The sequence below is a fragment of the Macrobrachium nipponense genome, chromosome 31 (genome assembly GCF_015104395.2).
Source record: "Macrobrachium nipponense isolate FS-2020 chromosome 31, ASM1510439v2, whole genome shotgun sequence".
Taxonomy (NCBI): Eukaryota; Metazoa; Arthropoda; class Malacostraca; order Decapoda; family Palaemonidae; genus Macrobrachium; species Macrobrachium nipponense.
Window position 1 is genome coordinate 57,376,008 of NC_061093.1, and position 23,433 is coordinate 57,399,440.

Here is a 23,433-nt window from a genome sequence, read left to right on the forward strand (position 1 = left end):
ATGTAAATTTTTCAGTCGGTATTAGTCTAATAAGGTAATTGGTCATATTGTTCTGTCACCTTTACATATTAATATTCATGAAAAATCAATACTATATCTACAGCTGTTAGAATTTTTATTACAATTCATTACTACATACACGTACATCTATTTTACTTTACCTCCATTCCTACTTCCTTTCTTCATTCTTGCTGTCTTTATCTATTACTTCCTGTTGCGACTCTGGGTTTTTTTTCCCAATTTTAACTTTAGATCATTGTAATTCGTCTCCTTAGCTTTCTGACTCTTATCTTGCTGTCCAACCACTCCATCTCCCTCTTTTCACTGCCTCAAGTGTCAACTATTAGATCTATATCGAGAGCAACTTCAGAATATGTTTTAAGGAGATACAGCAGCAGCAAAGACAATATATGTACCTGGAAATGTAAGTGAAAATGGAAAATCTGTAGCCAAAAAGCATCACTGTCAAGTAGTATCATCATCCCTTGTGAGTGACTCTGCCCAGTGCTCTTCTACGTCTTCAGATTCTCTGTAGCAACCGCGTTTCAGCCTAACCAGGTCACCCCATAATAGAACGCTCTTGCAATCTGGACACTGGCCCTCTAAAGGTAGTAATATATCCGGACTTTCATCATTCAACATGTGACCTGCGAGACATCTCACATGAGCTGTCATCTTGCATGTTGACTTTAGGCATCTGAAATGGGTACAGCAAAAGCAATATTACATTTGACATTCATTAGAGCCATCAGTCTGAGGACAATCAATAAAATTTAAACATGAAATAAGAACAAAAATGGTACATAAATATATATTCCAATAACCTTACACAAGAATTTATCCATAATTTTAACCCCCTAATAAAAATTACTCGTTCTGTAAAAAAAAAAAAAAAAAAAAAAATACCTCCTTCACAAGGTGGTGAAAACAGAAGACATAAAATTTAAGACTTTCTGAGCCACTCTCACAGGTTTCTCCCCTGCCACAATGAAAGTCCCTACACTATATTATGAAACCTGATGTGTGAGCAAGCTGAAGAAATTCCAAAATTACTAACTGAAAAGGGTTCAATGAAAGTATTGTCTGTAAATGTGGATAAGTGTTCCAATATGGATTATTGTAAAGGATGACTTGACAGTGATGGACTTGGATGCAGTGGGGTGGCAGCCATGAAGAAATCATAAATATTACTCGGGCATTACAAATGATGTTTCTACAGCTCAATAAAGGTACTCTTCCACCACTTCCTTATTACAGTTGTAACCTGTAGTGGTTTCATGACCTTGGGAATGCTAAGTATGTCAGGTGTAGCATCATCACTGTCATTTGATACATCCTCTAGATACTAGTATACCAACGGCAGGAGCAGTCTCCAAGTAAAACGCCCTTATTCTACTACGCATGAATGTTATCCTCACCCACATCCTCCCCATCCTCCCTGAAGCATTCTGGATTTTCTAGGGTGTATACACATCTTCCTGCTATGCTTCTAACCCCCATCTTCAAATACCACCATCACTTCATCCAAGAACCTTCATACAATGATATGGTGAGTTGGTGACATTCACTTGAAATACACCCTTACTTTTCCAAATAAGTTGAGATTGATATGTGATATATATAACTATGACTGGTCACTATGGAGCACATTGAAATTATATAGACAGGGCTAACAATAGTTTAACTATTATCTTTCAATACTATTATATAAGTAGTAATAACAGCACAATATCATACATACACTAAATAGAACATGCACAGTATAAGTATGAGGTTAATTTAATGTGCGTAACTACTACATAGATACGAGTAATAAGAAGCTAATACCTATTACGTATTAGCAATGGATTTTTAAAAATAATAATTCTGTCAAGGCTATAACATATCAGAGGATCATTACTTTCTCCTGGATTTTTTGTTCTTCAATTTGTAAGTTCAACCTTTATCTAGATTTGTAGCTTTATGAATAAATAAAAAATTCTGGAATGGAATGGAATATAAAGTTTAGGCCAAATCAAGTACTACTGGGACCTATGAGGTCCTTCAAGGCTGAATGGGAAACTGAGAGTAAAAGGGGTTTTAAAGGTGTAAAATGAGGACAACCTCACAGCTGCACCATGAAACAATTGCCAGGAGAGGGTGAAAAACGAGATGGAAGAAAGGAATATGAACAGAGGTACTGTAAAAGGAATGAAAGGGGCTAAAGGGGCAAAGGGATGCTGCAGTGAACCTTAATTAAAAGCCTACAATGCATCACATGAGGTGCACTGACAACCCTACCCAACCTACAGGAAGCCTTTTCCAGATTAAAGTAATTCCAGCCAAAAATGTGTATCATATATTGGGCCATAAAGTACACAAACTTGAACCATTTAATTTTTTGCTTTTCAATCGTATAACACTCACTCACCTCATTAAGTCAGATGACCTTATAAGTTCTTCGCATAATATACAAGTTGAAAAGGTTTCTTGGCTGCTGTTAACTGAAGAAGCTTGTTTCTGAGGTGACGACACTTTTTGAGGCTTAACAGGGCCATAGGCCATTGGCATATGTAAAGGGGCTTCCATCCCTACCTGAAAAAGATAAAGCAGAAATCAAGCACAAGAAAATTGGGAGGGTGGACATGTACTAATAATGAAGCCAATTGCATCTTCTATAATAGCTCTTTGAATCAATTATTACAGAACTTAAACATGAAGTTTTTATGTTAAAACAAAGTTTAATGTATACTTACCTGGCAGGTATATATATAGCTATATTCTCTGTTCCACCTGGCAGAAATTTTCAAAACTCGCGGCAAACGCTAGTAACCTATTAGTAGTTCAGGATACCACCACCCCGTTACCGTGGCACTAGCGCCAGGAAACGTTCCCACTTGGGCCAGATTTTTCTCTGAACCCTGTCTCCTGAGGGGAGGAGGGTGGGCATTAAATTATATATACCTGCCAGGTAAGTATACATTAAAATGACAATTTGTCCAAAATTGCATTTTTCCTAACTATACAAACCTGAGGTCCTTTTACAATAGGAAGGTTACTAGCGGCAGCTGGATAGGTCGTAAGCTTTCAAACAAGGGGTTCGGTAGTTAACTGCTTGTCCGACAGGCGCGCGCGCGCGACTGGGAGGTAAACAATCACTTTTGCTTTTGGCCCAAGCAAAAACTGCAGAGTGAGGGGTGGCATGAGGTGGGACTATGTGTAAAAGGACCTCAGGTTTGTATAGTTAGGAAAAATGCAATTTTGGACAAATTGTCATTTGTTCCGACACGGCATACAAACCTTCGGTCCTTTTACAATAGGAAGACTCACTTCTTGGTGGGAGGAATCTGAGTCTTTTGTGAACAGACTGGTGTTCGCCCAACCTTGGAATGCCTCCTCTGTCCGATTGATCGGGGTGTGCACCGCAGGATCAATGGTCAGACCTCTGGACCAAGTACTAAGAGAGAGGCAAGCGTATCTCTTCGTACCAGCAAGCAAGAACAAGTTCCTATTTGCAAGAGGCAACATAAAGTTATGGTTTGTCTCTTGTTGGCATCCACTTCCCCCCACCTTGTAGGAGGAAGTGGTGGATATTCGCTCCCATCCCTAGTGAAAGGGATAGGATGGGGCTCTGTCGAGTAGCTCACCTGCATCTCGTCCTTATACAGCAAGGTGATGACCGTATCCCTCTACCCACAGGTAGAGGAGGAGAAAAAGATAGGAAGAGAAGCCAGTCACTCTCTCATTCACTTATCTATTCTTACAGTCACACCAGGACTCGATGCTGTTCAGCCTGCTAGGGTCTGGGTTAGCTACACAACGTGTTGAGCAGCCACCACGGGTCCCAAGGAAAACGATCCAAGGACCTGTGGGCAATATCCAAAAGGTAGGAGGTGCCAGTGGTCTGGCCAGACCCCTGCCTTCAGTACCTGCGCCACGGAGAAGTTCTTGTGTAACTCGAGGGAGTGTACTTCTAGGTCATCTTGGTGCTGACGAAGAGTCTTCAACACTCAGCCTGGGATGTCGAGTTTCTTCAGAAAGCGCGGTCGCGCTTTCACAGGACAAAGCAGCATCTCCTTCGCATCGAAGGTTACGATTCACTTCACAATGAATAAGGGCTCGGATCGAGCGCATTTGCGCCCTCGGTACCGAGCGCAAGGGTAAAAGGATCCATTACCGATTATGAACGGAAACCTTGATCCATAATGAATTGATGCAATCAAAATACATATGAAAATGAAAAAGAATACTGCGCTTGCAATTTCACTTCATACAAAATAAAAAGGGGAAGGATCAATTCCCGGGTAAGAACGGAAACATTGATCCAAGTAAATAATGCAATCTCAATAAAATATGAAAATGAAAAAGAATACTGCACTTGCGATTTCACTTCATTCAAATAAAAAGGGGAAAGGATCAATTTCCGGGTAAGAGCGGAAACTGATCCAAAATGAGTATTGCTACAATCAAAATAAATATATGAAAATGAAAAAGAATACTGTACTTGCGATTCCACTTCCATACAGAATAAGTTTTCGTGCCAAGCGCATTCGCTCGGCAACGAGCACACAGGTCAAAAAAATATAAATGAAAAGGGTACTTACTTACGATTTTCATCTACACATTTCCAACCAAAATATAAGCTCGGAGCGAGCGCTCTCCCGCCCTCGGCACCGAGCATACACAATACGAGGATCATTTCTGGGAAAAATGAATTCCCGCACTTACGCCCTTCAGTCCCGGCACTCGGGTAATCGGAGGGCGTGGAGAAACCAAGATCCTTTAATTCACAATTGAATTCAATGGAAATAAAGATGAAATGATTGTACTTACAATTCAGTTTCACTAGATAAATAGAAAAAGAAAAACACAACCATGCGAAAGCCACGACGATGAAGCGGGCAGAGAGCGATGATACACACGTCTACACGCCAGCAGGCCGAAAGCAAAAGTGATTGTTTACCTCCCAGTCGCGCGCGCGCCTGTCAGACAAGCAGTTAACTACCGAACCCCTTGTTCGAAAGGTTACGACCTATCCAGCTGCCGCTAGTAACCTTCCTATTGTAAAAGGACCGAAGGTTTGTATGCCGTGTCGGAACAACTTTGTTTTAACATAAAAACTTCATTTTAATGTATGACACTTACCTGGCAGGTATATATATGGCTGATTGACACATTTGGAGGTGGGTCAAAGACAGCAACATTGTTAGAGTATAAAAAATTAAAATTATTAATTTACTCTAGGTTCCTTACCTGCTAAGGTAGCTGACTTCATAGGTCCTGCCTCTTAGTCTGCTTAAACCTTAGGAGCTCTCAACAAGGAAGTGTCCTGTATGTTGAAGAAGCTAAGACTGGAACTGACAACTGGGCGTGACCAATGTGTTGACAGAACCCTACAGCCCTCTTATGCCACTGCATTCAAGCTTAGTAATAGATCAAGTCCTGAACTACACACACACACCACACCAATATAATACAAACCAGACTGATAAAAGTAAACACACTTTTCTCAGACGACCAATAAACACAAACACCATCACCTGATAAAATACTAGCTTAAAAGAAGGTTATGGGGTGGTAACTCCTTTGCCCAATACTGTACCCGAGGACACGTATGGACCTAGCGTCTGACAATTATCAAAGGTTGTCTGAATATCCCTCAGATAATGAGACGCAAATATTGAATTCGTTCTCCAAAAGGTAGATTCAATAATTTCTTTGAGGGCTAAATTCTTTTTAAACGCCAATGAAGTCGCCACTGCCCTGACTTCATGAGCCTTCACTTTCAAGATACCAAAGCTCTGTTCTTGACACAACATGTGAGCTTCTCTAATTAACTCTCTCATAAAGAAAGCTAGAGCGTTCTTTGTCATGGATCTTCTGGGGTCTTTGACTGAGCACCAAAGAGCATCAGAATTCCCTCTGATCTCTCTTGTTCTTTCAATGTAAAACCGTAATGCTCTCACTGGGCAGAGAACTCTTTCTTGCTCGTGTCCCACTAACTCAGATAAACCCAAGACATCAAAGGATCTTGGCCAAGGATTCGCAGGGTTCTCATTCTTGGCCAAGAAACCTTCCTGGAATGAACTCACTGCATTACCATGTCTCCATTCCACTTTCTTTGAAATGGCCTGAAGCTCACTAGCTCTTTTAGCCGTTGCCAAAGCGACTAAAAAAATAGTCTTCTTAGACACATCTCTCAAAGAGGCTTTCTCTAAAGGCTCGAATTTACTAGAGGTTAGATGCCTCAAGACAACTTCGAGGTTCCAAGCAGGAGGCCTGCATTGCGGCTGTTTCTTAGTACCAAATGACCTAATCAGATCTCTAAGGTCCAAATTATTAGAGATATCAAGATCCCTGTGTCTAAACACTGAGGTCAACATACTCTTATAGCCTTTGATTGTAGACACTGACAATCCTAAGTCCTTCCTTAAGTATAGGAGGAAGTCTGCGATTTGGGTCACAGAGGTACTGGATGAAGACACTTTCCTCTTCCTACACCACTTACAGAAATTTTCCCACTTCGACTGATATACTGCGATTGTGGAGGTTCTTCTGGCTCTAGCCACTGCACTGGCCACCTCTCTAGAATATCCCCTCGCTCTGACAAGACTTTCGATAGGTCTGACGCAGTCAGACCCCCAGAGCGAGGGTATTCTTGTGAAATCTGTAGAAGTGGGGTTGTCTGAGTAAATCTACTCTTAGAGGAAGAGTTCTTGGTGTATCTATTGTCCATTCCAGTACCTCTGTGAACCAACTTTGGGCCGGCCAAAACGGAGCTAGTATTAAGGTCATCCTCGTTCCTTGGCTCTCCCTGAATTTCTTCATAACTTTCCCCAGTACTTTGAATGGAGGAAAAGCGTAGACGTCTAGGTTTGTCCAATCCATCAGGAAGGCGTCGACCGCCACTGCTTCCTGATCTGGAACCGAAGAGCAATAGGTTGGTAATCTTTTTGTTCTGGCTGTCGCAAAAAGATCTACTACTGGACGGCCCCACAACTTCCACAGGCTCTGACATACCTCCAGGTGCAACGTCCACTCTGTCGGTAGAAGTTGTCCTCTTCTGCTCAACAGGTCCGCTCCCACATTCTTCTCCCCCTGGATGAACCTGGTGAGCAGAACGACGTTTTCCTCTTCCGCCCAAAGTAGGACTTCCTTTGCCAGCATGTAGAGGGGAAAAGAATGAGTCCCTCCTTGTTTGCGGATGTATGCCAGAGCCGTGGTGTTGTCCGAGTTGATCTGCACTGTCTTGTCTCGAATCAACTCTCTGAAGTGCTTCAAGGCCAAGAAAATCGCCATCAGTTCCTTCCTGTTTATGTGCCAACTTGTTTCTTCCTCGTTCCAAAGACCCGACACCTCCTGAGGGCCTAATGTCGCTCCCCAACCTGCGTCCGACGCGTCGGAAAACAAGATTAGGTTTGGGTTCTTCTGTTGAAGCGACATCCCTTCTGCTAACCTGCCTTGGGTTAGCCACCAACTTAATTCCTCCTTCACTTTGGCAGGAATTAGAAACTGGAAGGAATCCGGTTGCGATTTTCTTGGCCATGAATCTTTCAGGAAAAACTGTAGAGGTCTCATGTGCAGTCTTCCTAGAGAAATGAACCTCTCTAGCGAAGAGAGTGTGCCCAGTAGACTCATCCACTCTCTTGCTGGGCATCGGTTTTTCTCTAGGAAGTCCTGCACCTTCCGAATGCATAGGGCTTGCCTTTCGGGGGACGGAAAAACCCGAAAAGTCGCTGACGATATCTGAATCCCCAAAATAAACTATCTGTTGCTTGGGATTCAACTGCGACTTTCCCAGGTTTACCACAAGACCTAGGTCTTTTGCTAAGTCCAACGTTTGTTTCAGGTCCTCCAGACATTGACTTCTCGATTGGGATCTTATCAACCAGTCGTCTAAATAAAATGACACTCTGATCCCTCTTAGATGCAGCCATCTTGCTACATTGGACATCATCCTCGTGAACACTTGGGGGGCTGTGCAAAGGCCGAAGCACAGGGCCTTGAATTGAAAGACCCTGTTCTGAATCACGAACCTTAGATACTTCCTGCTTCCTGGATGAATCGGAATATGGAAGTATGCGTCTTGTAAGTCCAGGGTAACCATCCAGTCCCCTGGATGTACCGCTCCCAGTACTGAATCGTTCGTCTCCATAGTGAATTTGGTCTTTTCCACGAAAACATTCAATTGACTTACGTCCAGCACTGGTCTCCATCCTCCCGAGGACTTCGCAACCAGGAATAGCCGGTTGTAAAATCCCGGAGATTCGTGATTCAGAACAGGTTCTATGGCTCCTTTCTCTAGCATGGAAGAGACTTGCTCCCACAGAGCCTTTTTCTTCACTAAATCGTTGTAATTTGCCCCCAGGGCTCTCGGAGATGTTGCGAGAGGAGGTTTCTTTAAGAAGGGAATTTTGTACCCTTCCCGAGCTACGCTGACGGCCCAGGGATCTGCCTTCATGTTCTGCCAAACTTCCCAAAATTCTTGAAGTCTGGCTCCTACTGCTGTCTGGAGGACTGAGTTCTCATTGTTTAGAGGTGGTTTTGGCTCCTCTTTTCGCTGGTACTCTCTTGCCTCTAAAGGCGGGTCGTGCAAAAGTTCTGCCTCGAAAGGGCTGTTGAGAAGGCCTTGTTTGAGGGCTAAATTCTTTTGGAGTTTTCTTCACCAACTTGGACGGTAAAAACTTCCTTACCGATGAAGAGAGCAAATCTTGAGTGGCCTTCCGAGAAAGCGCCAGAGCTATATCCTTAATAACCTCTGACGGAAACAGTTGGTTTGAAAGGGGAGAGAACATCAACTCTGATTTCTGTGCGTTGGAAACGCCTTTAGAAGCGAATGAGCACAAAAGCGACCTCTTCTTCAAAACTCCTGCTGCGAATAATAAAGCCAGTTAATTTGCTCCATCTCTGAGAGCCTTGTCCATGCAGGACATAATGCTCTTAGCCACTTCCATATCTTGTGCATTTTCGTCTTCTAAGGAATTCGCCAACGCTCCCAATGACCAATCTAGAAAATTGAAGACTTCGAAAGTCCTAAAAATTCCTTTAAAAAGATGGTCAAACTCGGACGAAGTCCACCAGACCTTGGCAGACTGCAACGCCTGTCTGCGCGAACTGTCTACTATACTGGAGAAGTCCCCCTGGGAGGAGGCAGGTACTCCCAGGCCAAGACTTTCTCCAGTAGCGTACCATACTCCAGACTTAGATGCTAACTTGGCTGGGGGAAAAGCGAAGGAGGATTTCCCCGCTTCCTTCTTATCCTTCAGCCAGTTATTCACTCGTTGCAGTGCCTTCTTGGCCAAAATCGACACAGTCATCTTGAGAAAAGAGGACTTCTTAGGAGTCTTAGTCTTAGAAAACTGAGACGGGAGATAAAGGCGCCGTAGGCTGAAATTCCCCTTCAAAAATAGATAGCAGACGTGAAGTAAGGATCTTGTAATCCGAAGACGGTTCAACATTCTTCTCTTCAACAAAGTCCACTTCTTCTTCTGCTGAAGAAATGTCTTGCAGATCACTATCGTTGTAATGCTTTGCTGATGGATTAACGTCCTGCCGCCTGCGTCCTGCCACCAACGAAGTCTCTGCGTCCTGCCATCTGCGTTCTACAACCACGGAAGAATCGATGTGCTGCCGTTTGCGTCCTGCGTCCATCATAGATACGTCTGCTTCCTGCCGCCTGCGTCCTGCGTCCACCAGCGGTTCCGCGTCCTGAACGTTTGCGTCCTGTTTCTTCCGAAACAATCTTCTTCTTCCTGCGTCCTGGAACACTACGCGATCGTTCGTCTTCGTAGCGCCCGTGCGTCCTAAATCCTCAGCGCGCAAACACTTGTCTTCCGTCTTCTTGGAAGACTTAACGGGAAGGAAATCGTCCTTACGCCTTGCAGGTCCTTGCAAAGGAGCATCCCATGAATCGACGAGAACTGCAAGCTTAGACTGCATTTCTCTTAAGAAATCCTTCGTACTATCTTCCTGATGAACAGCCGTAGGAGGAGGAGGAAGACGAGAAGGACTAGGACGCAAAGGAGAGCGATCTTGGACTCTACCCGAAGGAGAGAGAAGAGGAGAGGACAAGCAAGAGGACTGGAGGGAGTCTCTTGACGAAATCCAGGAACGTACGGGCCATACCGAGTCTTCTTTCGATCGCACAATCTTCTTCCTCTAGGTTGGAACCATGTCCTCGTCGTACGAGGAAGACAAAATCTCCGGGCTGCTCCAAGCTTCACGATCGTGAGCACGTCTATCTTGAGTAGTTGATGTCCTTAATGTCCTCTTGAGGGGGCGAGACACTACCGAGTACCGATGTTCGCGCTCTGATGTCGAACCATCAGAGGACGCACACTTCCCTGTTACGCCTTTTCTGCGGCGAACTGCAACAGCCTGGGATCTTACAACAGGACTGTCCGAAGGGACGCCTGACCGTGGTAAAACCTCTCTCGCCTCCCTTCGACTGTTGACATGCCTTCTCCCTTGGGTCTGGGAGCTTGACAGAGGTCTAGGTCTAGGAGCACGAGAGAGACGATCAGACGCCCCCTCCACTACACTTTCACTGACATCAAAAGCACTCACTTTATCCGTAAGACGCTGTATTTGGTCACCCATGGACGCAAGGGCAGCGAACACCTTAACAATCTGTGTATCGTTCGTCCCCTCCGATACAGCAGCGGGCGCAGGAGATACCTGGGGAGAAGGAACTACCAACTCTACGTTAGAAGGAGCTGGAGAGGAAACACATTCACTCCTTTTACTGGAAGTATTCGACCTCTCACTACGAGAAACAGATCTCCTTACACGATCTTTCTCAAGCCTTTCAACATATTTCATAAATATCTTCCACTCCTTCTCTGACAAATTCTCACACTCAACACACCTACTCTCCCAAGTACACACATTCTCTCTACACTTCTTGCAAATGGTATGAGGGTCGACCGAAGCCTTCGGCAACCTTACCTTACACCCATCTTTCACACAAACTCTAAACATACTACCAGTGTCAGACATCTTCCAAGAACAATCCAAAGCAAATGCCAAGCTAACGTTTCCAAGTACGATACCAAAAATTCCATGAAAAGTCAGCAACGAGAAGAAAATCCTAGCAGGGAACCACAACAATGTTGCCGGTTCGGCTGGCAGAAAAAATCTGGCCCAAGTGGGAACGGTTCCTGGCGCTAGCGCCACGGTAACGGGGTGGTGGTATCCTGAACTACTAATAGGTTACTAGCGTTTGCCGTGAGTTTTGAAAATTTCTGCCAGGTGGAACAGAGAATATAGCTATATATATACCAGCCAGGTAAGTGTCATACATTAAAATAATGATTTTTTCACTATAGTACACTAGTGTTTCTTAATACCAATCAGAAGAAATGCAAGGTCGGAACTCTTAAAGCAAACTTTTACATTTGCACACAACAGATGTTACTGGAACTTCCTTATCAGATGTTTTGCTGATTTTCAACCACATTTTCTTTTTATACATTGACTGTAATAAGACCCTTGACTATGTGAAATGCCAACTGAAAAGTACGAGCTTCCTAATTTGATGGAACACATTTTTTCGACATTATTTTCAACCATCTCATAAATGTAGTAAAATTACATGTATACTAATAACCATTCCACTAACATATAAAGGAATATATCTTGTCAAAATCTTTTTTTATGTTTTCAGCTCCATAAACAAATATTAAGAGATTAATATAATAATCGTGAATGATACTCACAGGAAATTCTTTCATATACTCTTGTTTCAGCCACCTTATGGTCAACGGAAGACGTGCCCAAGGCTTGGTTCGTAGCATGGTAGCAAGAACTTTTATTAAATAGTCAAACTTCTTTTCACTACTCTTCTTACGGTCAACGCTTCGTAATCTACGGCTTTTTTCGGGATGTTGCCAAGCCCATTCAAACTGCAATATAAAGAGCAGATTCAACGTTGTCAGTCTCTATTTACTTTGCAACAATTGTCTGAATATATGACTAGTTATACTCACAATATTAAGATATATGTATCCCTAAAATATTCCTAAAAATTTGTTAAATTGAAATGATCTCATGACCATACAATTTCTTAACAATTTTAATATGACAAAGCTATTGCATACTAAGTCCAATAATGTGACAAATAAGTCTTACAAAAACCAGATTATTAACCCAAATGTCATAAGAGGGTCAGTTCTGGCCACTCCCTAATTATATATGGAAAAATTCCAGTTTGCTTTGAACAAAATTCTGGAAGCCTCCAGCAACTAGAGAAATATCAAGTGGGATATAAAACTTATATCAAGTTTATAAACAATGATCGCTTGCTCTATCTTCTATAACTGGAAGGTAAGGTAATATTAATCTTGAAAAAGTGTATACGTATATGATTTGGTAGGACTGTATTTTATGTGTAGCAGTTCACATTGTTAGCAAAATTTTATCCATGTTTACTGTTTAATGTTAATATGAAATTTTCATTATTAGAATGAAGTTTTATTGTATACTTACCGAACAATTATAGAGCCGTGATTTCCACGAGCGGCAGGATACTAAATTCAAATTTAGCGCGTCGGCGTCGCCCAACACTGGTGGTGATGACGTCACTCCCTCCCACTCGCTGGGGAGAACCAGGTACAACTGCCCAGGTGAATCCAATTCTTTCTGCCCGTCCGTCCACCTAAGGGAGGAGGGTGGGTATAATCATAATTGTTCGGTAAGTATACAATAAAACTTCATTTTAATAATGAAAATGTTTCATTTTATTGTAGTGTCTTACCGAACAATTATAGAGCTGATTACACATTTATGGGAAGGTGGGATTCAGTGGACCACTAGTATTTTTAAATGGTTACATTTTATTGCAATACCAGTAAACACTCAAGGTGTCTGTTGTACCTTACCTTGTAAGAGAGCTACAGCAGACTGTTACTGCCTCTGGTCGGTGCTCTTCTTACTATTGTAGAGGAATTGGAATTTGACCAAAGTTAGCCTCTACAGGAGTGGAATCCTTCCGTAGTTCAAGCGAGTCAAGGCTGACTGACGGAGGATAGTAACAACAAAGATTGCCCTTGCCCTGGGCTAAGACCAGAAATTCAATCATACAAAACATTTGTCACCACACCAGATTTAAAAACATATATACCCAACCATTGTAAAATCTGACCTAACAGACTGGTGAGTATCCCAGGTACTCAGTACCCCCAGCTTCCCTTGAACGACAACCTATTCAAGGTGAAAAGTTAGCATAGAGGTGACGACCCCTGTGCCGTTTCTCCCAACACCATGCCAGAAACCAGCCACGGACCTAACGTTTACAATTCTCGAAAACCGTTTCTATCTCTTTGAGATAATGACTCGCAAAACCGAATTCGATCTCCAGAACGTGCTCTGAAGAATCGAAGCTAAAGATAAATTCTTTCTGAATGCTAAAGAAGTTGCCACTGCTCTAACCTCGTGAGCTTTAACTCTCAGAACGGAAAGATTGTCGTTCTCGGACTGCGAGTGAGCTTCCCTGATAAGCTCTCTAATAAGAACGATATAGCATTCTTAGAAAGAGGACGAGAGGGATTTTGAACCGAGGTCCAGAGCTTAGAAGATTGTCCTCTGATACCCTTAGTGGCAAACAGATACTGCTTAATAGCCCTGACTGGACATAAGAGCCTTTCTCCTCCTCATGTCCAACCAAATCAGATAAGTTCCTTACCACAAAAACTCCTCGGCCAAGGATTAGAAGGATTCTCATTTTTGGCTAGAAAGGTCAAAGATACCGAAAATACAGCATTGCCTTGAGAGAAACCGACTCTTTTGTCTATAGCGTGCAATTCGCTGACACGCTTAGCAGAAGCTAGTGCAATAAGAAAGAGTGCCTTCTTAGTCAAGTTCCTGAGTGAAGCCGACTTCAAAGGCTCAAACGGTGGCCCCATGAGGAACTTAAGCACCACATCTAAGTTCCAAGCCACTGTATCTTGCGGGAGCTTAGTGGTTTCGAAAGACCTAATGAGGTCCGACAGATCTGAATTGGAGGAAATATCCAAACCTGAAAAAAAACGATGTCGAAAAACCGAAGAGAGCATGGCTCTATATCCTCTGATCGTCGAAGGAGCCAGTTTCTTAGAGTTCCTAAGAAATAGAAGAAAATCTGCTATTTCTGTTAAAGAGGTCGCAGAAGTAGAGACTTTAGCACTTCTACACCACTCTCTGAAGATTCTCCACTTCCCTTGATAGAGTTTGTTAGAAGACTCTCTCCTACAACGAGCGATAGCTTCTGCAGCTCTTCTTGAAAATCCTTTCGCTCTGACAAGATTCCGGACAGTCTGAACCCTGTCAGAGCTAGAGCGGACAAGTTTTGGTGGAACCTCTTGAAGTGAGGTTGTTTGAGAAGCCACTTCTCTGGAGGAAGAAGTCTGGGGAAGTCTACTAACAACTGGAGAAGGTCCGGGAACCACTCTTTCCTGGGCCAAAAGGGAGCGATTAACGTTAGCGTTACATTGCTGTGCGACATGAACTTGTTCAGCACCTCTCTTATTAGACCGAACGGAGGGAATGCATAAGCTTCCAGACCCGACCAATCCCAACAGCATTGCGTCCCACCGACCAAGCTAGAGGATCTGGGACTGGAGAACAAAAGAGAGGAAGACGGTTGTTCCTCGATGTCGCGAACAGGTCTATTGACGGTCGTCCCCAAAGGCGCCAAAGTTTCTGACAAATCTTGTTGTCCAAAGTCCACTCCAGAGGTAACACTTGCTGTTGACGACTTAACTCGTCCGCCAGGACGTTCATCTTTCCCGGAACAAATCTCGGGACTAGCTGAACCTTCGCTTCGTTTGACCACAGGAGGAGATCCTTAGGCTACTTCGTACAGAGAGAAAGACTGAGTCCCCTCCCCCCCTGTTTCCGCACGTACGAGAGAGCCGTGGAGTTGTCGGAATGCACTGCCACTACTCGGCCTTCTACTAAGCTCCGAAACTGTCTGAGCCCTAAGAAAATTGCTAACAGTTCCTTTACATTTATGTGGAACTTCTCCTTCTCCGACCAAGCTCCTGAAGTCCGTTGATTTCCCAGTAGGGCTCCCCAACCTGTGTCCGATGCGTCGGAAAAGAACTGTAGGTTCGGGAGGATGGGTCGTAAAATCTAACCCTTCTTCAACCTGCTCGAGAGAGCCACCACCTTAGGTCCTCTTTTATTTGATCTGTGACAGGAAAGGTAATCGAGTCTGGTTGTGTCTTCCTGCACCAAGAGGCTCTCAGGAAAAAACTGCAGAGGTCTCATGTGCAGTCTTCCCAACGTCACAAATTTCTCCACTGACGTCAATTTTGCCCAGAGCCTCATCCACTGATTGGCAGAACTTACCTTTTTGTCCAAGAACTCCTGAACTGTCTCCAGACAGCCTTGAACCCTCTTCGGGGACAGAAAAGCCCGAAAAACTTGATTGCAGATTCAGAATCATCCCCAAATAAAGGATGCTCTGAGATGGAACCAACTGGGGACTTCTGTTTGTTGACCAAGAATTCCCATAAACTTTCTGGCAAGATCCAGAGTTGTTCCAAGGTCCTTCATGCACCGACTCTCTGATTACCACCGACGGAGAAGCCAATCGTCCAGATAGAGGGAGATTCTTACTCCTAATATGTGTAGCCAGCTTCCTATCGGGGATAGAACCCTGGTGAAAACTTGAGGAGACGGTCGCTAGTCCGAAGCAAAGCGCCCGAAACTGAAACACCTTGCCTTCGAACATGAACCTCAGGTACTTCCGAGATTCGCGATGTATCGGAATGTGAAAATAAGCGTCTTGCAATGTCCAGAGAGACCATCCAATCCCCTGTCTGATGGACTCCAGAACCGACCGAGTGGTCTCCATATGAAATTTGTTTTCTGGACATGCAACGTTCAGGGTGGCCGCTCACATCCAAAACCGGCCTCCAGCCCCCCTGATGACTTGGGAACTACAAAAAGGCGATTGTAAAAGCCTGAGGAAAATCCCCTTCTATCTGTTCTATCGCTTCTTTGAGAAAACAAGCGCTTCCACTTCTGCGGCTAGCGCCAGAAAATTGTCTGAGCCCGGAGAGTATGCCTGGAATGGAATTTGGCACAGGTGAGAGCGAGGGAGGTGAAACGAGAGGAATACGATAGCCGAACTTGAGTACTTGCACTACCAGGCTTCTGCTCCTCTGTTTTCCCATTCCTCCTCCCAAAACAGAGCCAGCCTGGCTCCAATGGTGCATGAAGAACCGAGCTTTCATTTGGAAGGTTTGTTAACTTGGCCGAGGCCTTAGACTGAGGTCGCAAATTCGATTTCGGCCGAAAGAAGCGCTTGGGTTTTCTCCCTCGAAAAGGCGCTTGGGCCAGAGGAGAAACCGAAGGAACAGTCTCCACAGGAGCTTTAGGTCTCTTAGTAGACTGTGCCAGTAAATCCGAAGTAGATTTCTTATCTAGCGCAGACGAAATTGACAACACTACATCGTCTGGAAAAAAGGTTATCTTTCACAAAAGGAGCAAACAAGAGAGCAGACTTCTGTTGGGACGTAACCCTTTTAGAAGCAAAGGAGCACCAAAGTTGCCTTTTCTTAAGGGTACCAAAGGCGATGAGCGAAGCTAACTCATCACATCCATCCCTAATGGATTTGTCCGCACAGGACAGAACACCAATCCAATCCTCCGCTAACTCCTGGGAAAGAGAAGGACAGTCTTCGATCTTGGCCGCTAAAGCGCCAATAGTCCAATCAAGGAAGCTAAAGACTTCCAAAAGTTTAAATTGATTCTTTACAACGTGGTCCAACTCAGGCGCTGTAAAGAAAACTTTCGCTGCGGCGAAAGCAGATCTTCTAGAGGAGTCGATTAAACTGGAGAAGTCTCCCTGGGAGGAGGCCAGAAACTCCCAGAGAAGGAGCTTCCCCAGTTACATAAAACCTATACCTCTTACGAAGCAACTTAGAGGGAGGTAAGCAAAAAGAGCCTTCCCTAAGTCTCTTTTCATAGACATCCATTTCTCCGTCTCTTTCAACGAATGTCTAACCGCTTTAGATAGAACAAGTTTTGGGAGGAGAGGGTCTGAAGTTTTCCTCCTCATCAAAAAAGTCGAAGTTGGGGAGCGCGTAGCCGCTTTCTCAAAATAATCTGGATAGATACCAGAAGAAATCTAAGGAGACGTGAATAACACGAGAGGTGATGTGAATCCTCCCTCCATCTACTTCTTCTTCATTCTCCGATACCGCCGAAGAAGTAGACGGAACTACAACCGGATCTGAAGGTTTCGAACCACCCTTGGACTCATTCATCCAGTTGGTTAACATCTCTAACTGCTTGCGCAAAGGCGCCAGAGACGAATCAAAAACAGTTAACGTAGGCTTGGAAGAGCCTAAATGTTCAGCAGGAGGCGGAAAAACTACCTTGCGCTCGCTCGGAGCCGCCGAAATTCGAGGCGAAACAGGCGCATCAGGCGTAACAGACGAAAAAGCGCCTAAAGAAACACCCTTAGAACTGCTAGCTACAGCGCTAAAACCACAATCTCTACTAGTAGATGGAGCCGAAAAAGGCACAGATTGAGGCGACGAACGAGCCGCTAACGGTCGAGGCGCAACCCTACTCTCAGGCTCCTTATACCGCTTGACTGGAGGAGGCGAAGAATCGGCGCCTGAACGCCTCTTTAAGGGACGCGAAACGGGCGAATCTTCGCCAAGAGCGCCGTGCGACCGGAGACGAATCGCTTGAATCATTTGAAAGCCGTCTGACCGCAACACCTTTCCAACGCTTAACCGAGCCCTGTTGAGGCGCAACAGGCTCAACAAGAGAGGCGCCTGTCTGTGGGCAAATCCCGATCGACTCCCTGGACTTCCGGTATGTCTTCTCCCCGGTGCGGGGGAGCTGGACAGTGACCTTTGTCTAGGAGACGTGTCAGGACAGCACGTACGCCACTCACTACACTCTTACCTGAGGCCCTTTCTCCAAAAAACGTCTTAACTGAATTACCAAGTTGCAAAAACCGTATTCGCTAGTACCGAAAATTTCTGATCTAACCTCGATTCCAGACTGGCAATGGTGTCGGAAGAAACTACACGGGAAGCCGGAGAAGTGGGATTAGTAGGAGGAATAGGAGGTGTAGTTAAAGGAGACATAACAATTTGAGGAGAAACAGAAGGAACAGATGCACGCAAGACGAAGCAGAGCTAAGTCTACTTTCCCTAAGCGCTGCTTTCTAATTCTGTCTTTAGCTAATTTCTCCGAGTATGAACTAAAAAAACTTCCATTGAGAATCAGTCCAATCACTACACTCGTTACATGTTCGATCTGCTGAACAAACCTGTCCCCTACACTTAACACATTTAGTGTGAGAATCATAACTCTAGCTTGGATATCTAGTTTTACATCCTGAGATGCAAAACCTAACTCCCGAACGGCAACTAAGAATCCCGACCCATGGCAACGCCTAAATAAAAAGCAAAATAACAAACAAACGCCAAAAAAGAAGTACTTCACCAATTCCGAAGATCAAATCCACAAGAAAAAAGCGAAGCAAAGTTATCCAACCGCACCGACCACCGATGTTCACCGGACGCCGGCAGGAAAAGAATTGCATTCACCTGGGCAGTTGTACCTGGTTCTCCCGCGAGTGGAGGGAGATGACGTCATCACCACCAGTGTTGGCGACGCCGACGCGCTAAATTTGAATTTAGTATCCTGCCGCTCGTGGAAAATCACGGCTCTATAATTGTTCGGTAAGACACTACAATAAAAGTGTGATTTTTTTTATTCTAAAATAGCTTCCATAAATGTAGGTGGACTGGGAAAGTGAAGCAGCACCCTCGCATGGTACTGCAAATTACCGATGAATATTTTTTTTTTTTTAATAAGATCAAATTTTTCATACGATCCCATTACACTTATGATTAAATATATTTTGCGGTTGTACTATCATCCCACGTCAATCCCTCTTAAAATAAAGATGACAGCAGTCACCCTTGCACATGTGTGGGTGGATAACCAGATATGTTAGTATAAATGAGCTGTCTGTTTCATGGCCTGCTAAAATCAATAAGGTTGGAGGGTAGAGTTTGTATGAAAAAAAAAATTTTTTTCTTACACTTAGCCTGAATTATAATTTTTTTAGCATGGGAAGAGCAACTGAAAACCTGATTGGTTGACTGAGACCTCTAATTAATCTTAACCCTTTCATAATTCATCCACACAAGAATTCTCTCCATACTCCACGCTCCTCACACTTAGTGCTCGTTTAGCAATACGGTAATACTCTTTGAACATATATTGCTTAAGTATAAAGTTATATCTGAAGACAAAATATTTATTTTGGTTAAACCATCTTGAGGCATTTCAAAAGATGTGCAAAACAAAAAATAATTCATTCTTCAACTCTTCAGGCTACGTAATGTTTTCATCAAAATATAATTAGTTGAGTTACATAACTAAATTTGGATCTGAAAAGATACAACCTCAGAATCTTTCTTCAGGCACATATAAGGAGTTGTTTCAGTCAGAAAACCTAATATCAGAGCTTGGTATTTCAAACAATCTTTGTTACAACATCCACCTTCTATTGTCTTGTTCCAGATAAATGTGTAACTATGTTGAGTGAAAATAACAAGACAATATCACAGACATTAGGCTAACCTTCTTCCTATACTAAGTACACATTTACACTTTAAAATTCAAAACTAATATCTTTCATTTTATATTTTAGCTAAAATGTAACTAGAATTTAGGGTCAGTACCATACACAGTAGCTAAGACTTTTCTCTTAACTATACATACATGTATGTTCATGTCATAAACAGTATTCTTTAATTATGTGTAGTCCATTATTTAAGTATCTAATACTAGTATAACTCTAACTTTGTATTAATTGTCATGCATTATATTTTTCTTATTAGATTTCACGTATGTCTACTATTTAGGTTATCTTTAAACAGGGAGATGGAGGCCCTTAGTTAAGACTTAGGTATGGGTTTCTGGAAAGGAACACAGTGAAGTATAAACTTACCCGCAAGGCAGAAATATCATTCGGAAACCCATGAACAATGAGGACCATTTCCCTGAAATTTATAAATGATTGTAATTTAGTACAACAAATATTTAGTTTAAATCTATTTGAATATAGAAGATATCAAATAATCTACACTCTTAATACTGTAAATAGAAACTTATTTTACTTATGCCCCATTTCCTGGGACAGTGCTGCTTTAACCAGAAACAGTAATCAGTGAAAAATAATTTGGTTTCAAGTCTTTTTCTCAAAGATATTTTACAAAGATTATGTATTCACACTAATCCGCTCCAATCAAGACCGACAAATCCTTCCTAGGCAAAACAGCTACTTTTAAAAATCCTCAGAAGCTACCAGCTTGGATGACTAAACGGGAGAGGACTGTTGGAGTCTGGGTGACCCAAACCTGGAGGAGTAGGGGTAGAGGCCACTCCTCCACATGACAACAGATGTGAAAAGAATGAAGGACGTGGGCAGATGTCAAGGAGTAAGAAGTGACGGGATAAACAAGAAAAGAGGACAGTCTGACAAACAATGAAGCTTAATCTCCTACTACAGTACTACCACAAAACTCCTTGCAACTTTTTTTAAAAGTACAGTCATCAGAACTCTTATAAAGGATTTCCGATCATATCACGCTTATGAAGCAAATATAAAAAGAACAAAATTTTATATCAAACAACTGTATATTCAGGGTTAAATGTAAATGAGCAAAATTTGCCTACTGAGTTACTCCTGTACTCACAAATGCTTCAGAGACAAAAAAGGTTATTAAAAAATAACCTTCGAGTTGCTAGGGACTACAATAAAGCAACAAATTCATATTTACGTACAACTAAAGAACCCAAGTTCCATGGTGATGTATGGGAAAGATCCAATGCACATGTAAAAATTAAAAAAAAAAAAAAAAGAATAAAAGTTGTAAACTGAGCAGAGAGAGGTGGAAGAATATCCAAATCAGTCAGTCCTTTGTTTAATTAGATGGTAGGCTGAAGATGTCATGAGGTACTACCCTAAAAGACTTTCCTTGTATTTTAATAATTTACTTACATTTTTATCAATTTCTTTATGAATTTCTTAATTTATTTTTTTCTTTTCTAATAACTGATCTCTTATTTCTGTATTTCCTACTACTTTCTTTCAAATTAACAATATATTTGCTGGAAGCTTGAATTTCAAGTCAATGGGGCCTGTAGGTTTAATCCATATGAATGAGGTTCATCTTCTGAATAAGAATAATGAGGAAAAACAATTAATAACACTTACCAAGGTCCTCGATTACTAGTTCTGTAAGCTCCTCCAGCTCTGACTCCAGTGTTGTGCTGTTTGATACGTCGATTTGGATCGACAGTAAAACCTATGTAGGTCCGCCCTTTGAACTTCGGATTGATACAGTAGAGTAAGTACACCCCATAAAAATCCTCCACCACTTCCCCGTGCTGCGACATTCTGTTAGCTGGAGAAAAAATGTTGTGCTGTACTTTATACGTAAAAATATTTACATGTATTTCATGATTACAAACTATTGCTACAGATAAAAGTAATTGTATGTAAGTATTCCGCGGTGAGCTTTCTCCCAAGTGATTTACCCCACCCAAAACCCCGGATTCCCATCGGATCCCCCTTACCATAGGATAGAGTTCAACGGTAAATTACGGGTTAATTACAGCTGGCCGAAAAAATATTACTTTGAATTCTTGTTCAGGAGGTAAAACAGCATAGAAAAACATAAACTGCCATAGTCTAGCTCGCTGCAGAGTAGTTATATAGATCTACCTATATGACCTTCATGCCTTGGACTGTAGAGCTAAAAGTGCTATACCTAGGGTATACTATGTGATTGTCAAGACAACAACATCCCTGCAACTCTCATTGCCAGAATGAAGGAGAGGGATAGATAGACTTCAGGAATTTTTTTTTTATAAACAAAATATAGGGCTAGCTAGCAAATTTTTCAGTACAATAACAGGCTACCTCAAACATTTGCGAGGTTAGGTTCCAAGTACGACCAAACATCTAAGCTATACCTACCTATACTCTGTTTTTTTTCCATCTGTCCACCCGCCTGTGGTGTTTGCGTATGGTAACACTGCGTCCCGGGCTTTAGATAGTTACGCTATGTGTAAGTTTTAGGTAAATAAAAGGTTATCTGGGTGTACATTTACAACTGAAAAGTGTTTTAATAATTCACTATATACGAATTACACCGTTAATATTCGAAATAGGATATTATTATAATCGCTGAATGTAACTACTATCTAAAGCCAAGGACGCAGTGTTACCATACGCAAACACCACAGGCAGGTGGACAGATGGAAAAAAACAGAGTATAGTTAGGTTAGGGTTTAACCTTATAAAATTTACAGTAGTACTACTAGTGTCACCAAATGCCAGGTGGGGCCAGTCTTTGGGTAACCTAAGATTATATTTCGCAGGGTGCTCTAGGCCTAGGTTAGGTTAGGTTATACCTAGGTATGGGCTTAGAACTAAGCAAGAAATTTGCATCGGGTTTCATTTGGAAATTACTTTTTCCTATAGGTAGTAATTTAGTTGCTTATTACGAATTTACCATTATTTTTTATCAGTCAACTGTAATAAAACGTCGGAAGTTGTATGTTGGATATAGTAGGTACCTATAGGTCTAAATTAGCTAGGATAATATACTAGCTAGCTACTAGCTAACACATCCAGCAATCAAAATAAAGGAATCTGTGCAATTTCATTATACGAATGAAAATTTCTAAATTAAGATGTGGGCAATCCACGTAGGCCTATGCTAATGCCTTAGGCTAAATAGGTAGTATGCTTAGGTCTAGGGTTAGGTATAGGCTACCTAGCCTAGGTACTACCTAGTATACGAACTCGACGTATGACAGCATGCAAAAGAAGGGTCACTAGGTCTACCTTGGCGGTTCTTGAATAATTCAATCACCAATAGCTAAATGACATAAAAATTAAAATTTTCCAAACTGTTTCAATTCATAAGATTGTTATTGAGCGGGTGACCGACTGGGTCTACCTATAGAGGCCTAGGCCAATATATGGTTATTTAACTTTTCATAACTAGCTATTTTTTGGGTCATTTCACCTATTATTCTTTTTTAATTATAAAAAATACTCTTTTCAAAGTTAAAACATAATTTTGATACCTTTACACTACATATAAATTCAAATACCTGTAGCTATATTTCGGTTTTTGATAATAGCGAGTTCTCTTCTTCTTCCTCTTTGCTAGTAATTTGGTATAACATCATTCAAGTAGTCAAGTGTCAATTTCTTTTCAGGAATCTATTTTTTTTTTCAACAGAATGCAATATCGTTAGTGGACTGTTCTATGATATTTTAAGACGATAGGTTATTGTCTTTTATCCCTCAATTTTCTTTAACATTCAAACTCGGCTATCAATAGGATTTTATTCAAGGTCTATTTGCACTAGTGTTAAACACACACACATATATATATATAATATATATATAATATA

At 42.3% G+C, this 23,433-nt stretch overlaps 1 protein-coding gene across 3 annotated transcripts; it reads right to left on the bottom strand.

Moving 5' to 3' along the window:
• Positions 1–98: 98 nt before the first annotated feature.
• On the bottom strand, positions 99–23,358 carry LOC135207000 (structure-specific endonuclease subunit slx1-like). Of its 3 annotated transcripts, none has more exons than XM_064238623.1 (6): positions 23,128–23,358; positions 21,218–21,407; positions 19,949–20,000; positions 11,697–11,882; positions 2,411–2,574; positions 99–697 (listed from the first exon to the last, which is right to left on the bottom strand). In XM_064238623.1, exons 2-6 carry the CDS (start codon positions 21,397–21,399, stop codon positions 466–468), a joined length of 816 nt encoding a protein of 271 aa, XP_064094693.1. In that variant the 5' UTR covers positions 21,400–21,407; positions 23,128–23,358; the 3' UTR covers positions 99–465. The 3 variants fall into 3 exon arrangements, with proteins under 3 accessions (XP_064094693.1, XP_064094695.1, XP_064094694.1); XM_064238625.1 differs by having other exon boundaries at positions 23,101–23,179; XM_064238624.1 differs by lacking the exon at positions 23,128–23,358 and adding an exon at positions 22,856–22,998.
• Between the last annotated feature and the right edge of the window lie 75 nt (positions 23,359–23,433).

Coding starts and splice junctions, on each gene's coding strand:
- LOC135207000 (XM_064238623.1), bottom strand. CDS start 21,399: ATGTCGCAGCACGGGGAAGTGGTGGAGGATTTTTATGGGGTGTACTTA. Junction 2,575..11,696: donor AGTATATGAAAGAATTTCCT/GTGAGTATCATT, acceptor TATCTTTTTCAG/GTAGGGATGGAAGCCCCTTT. Junction 698..2,410: donor AGGTCATCTGACTTAATGAG/GTGAGTGAGTGT, acceptor TACCCATTTCAG/ATGCCTAAAGTCAACATGCA.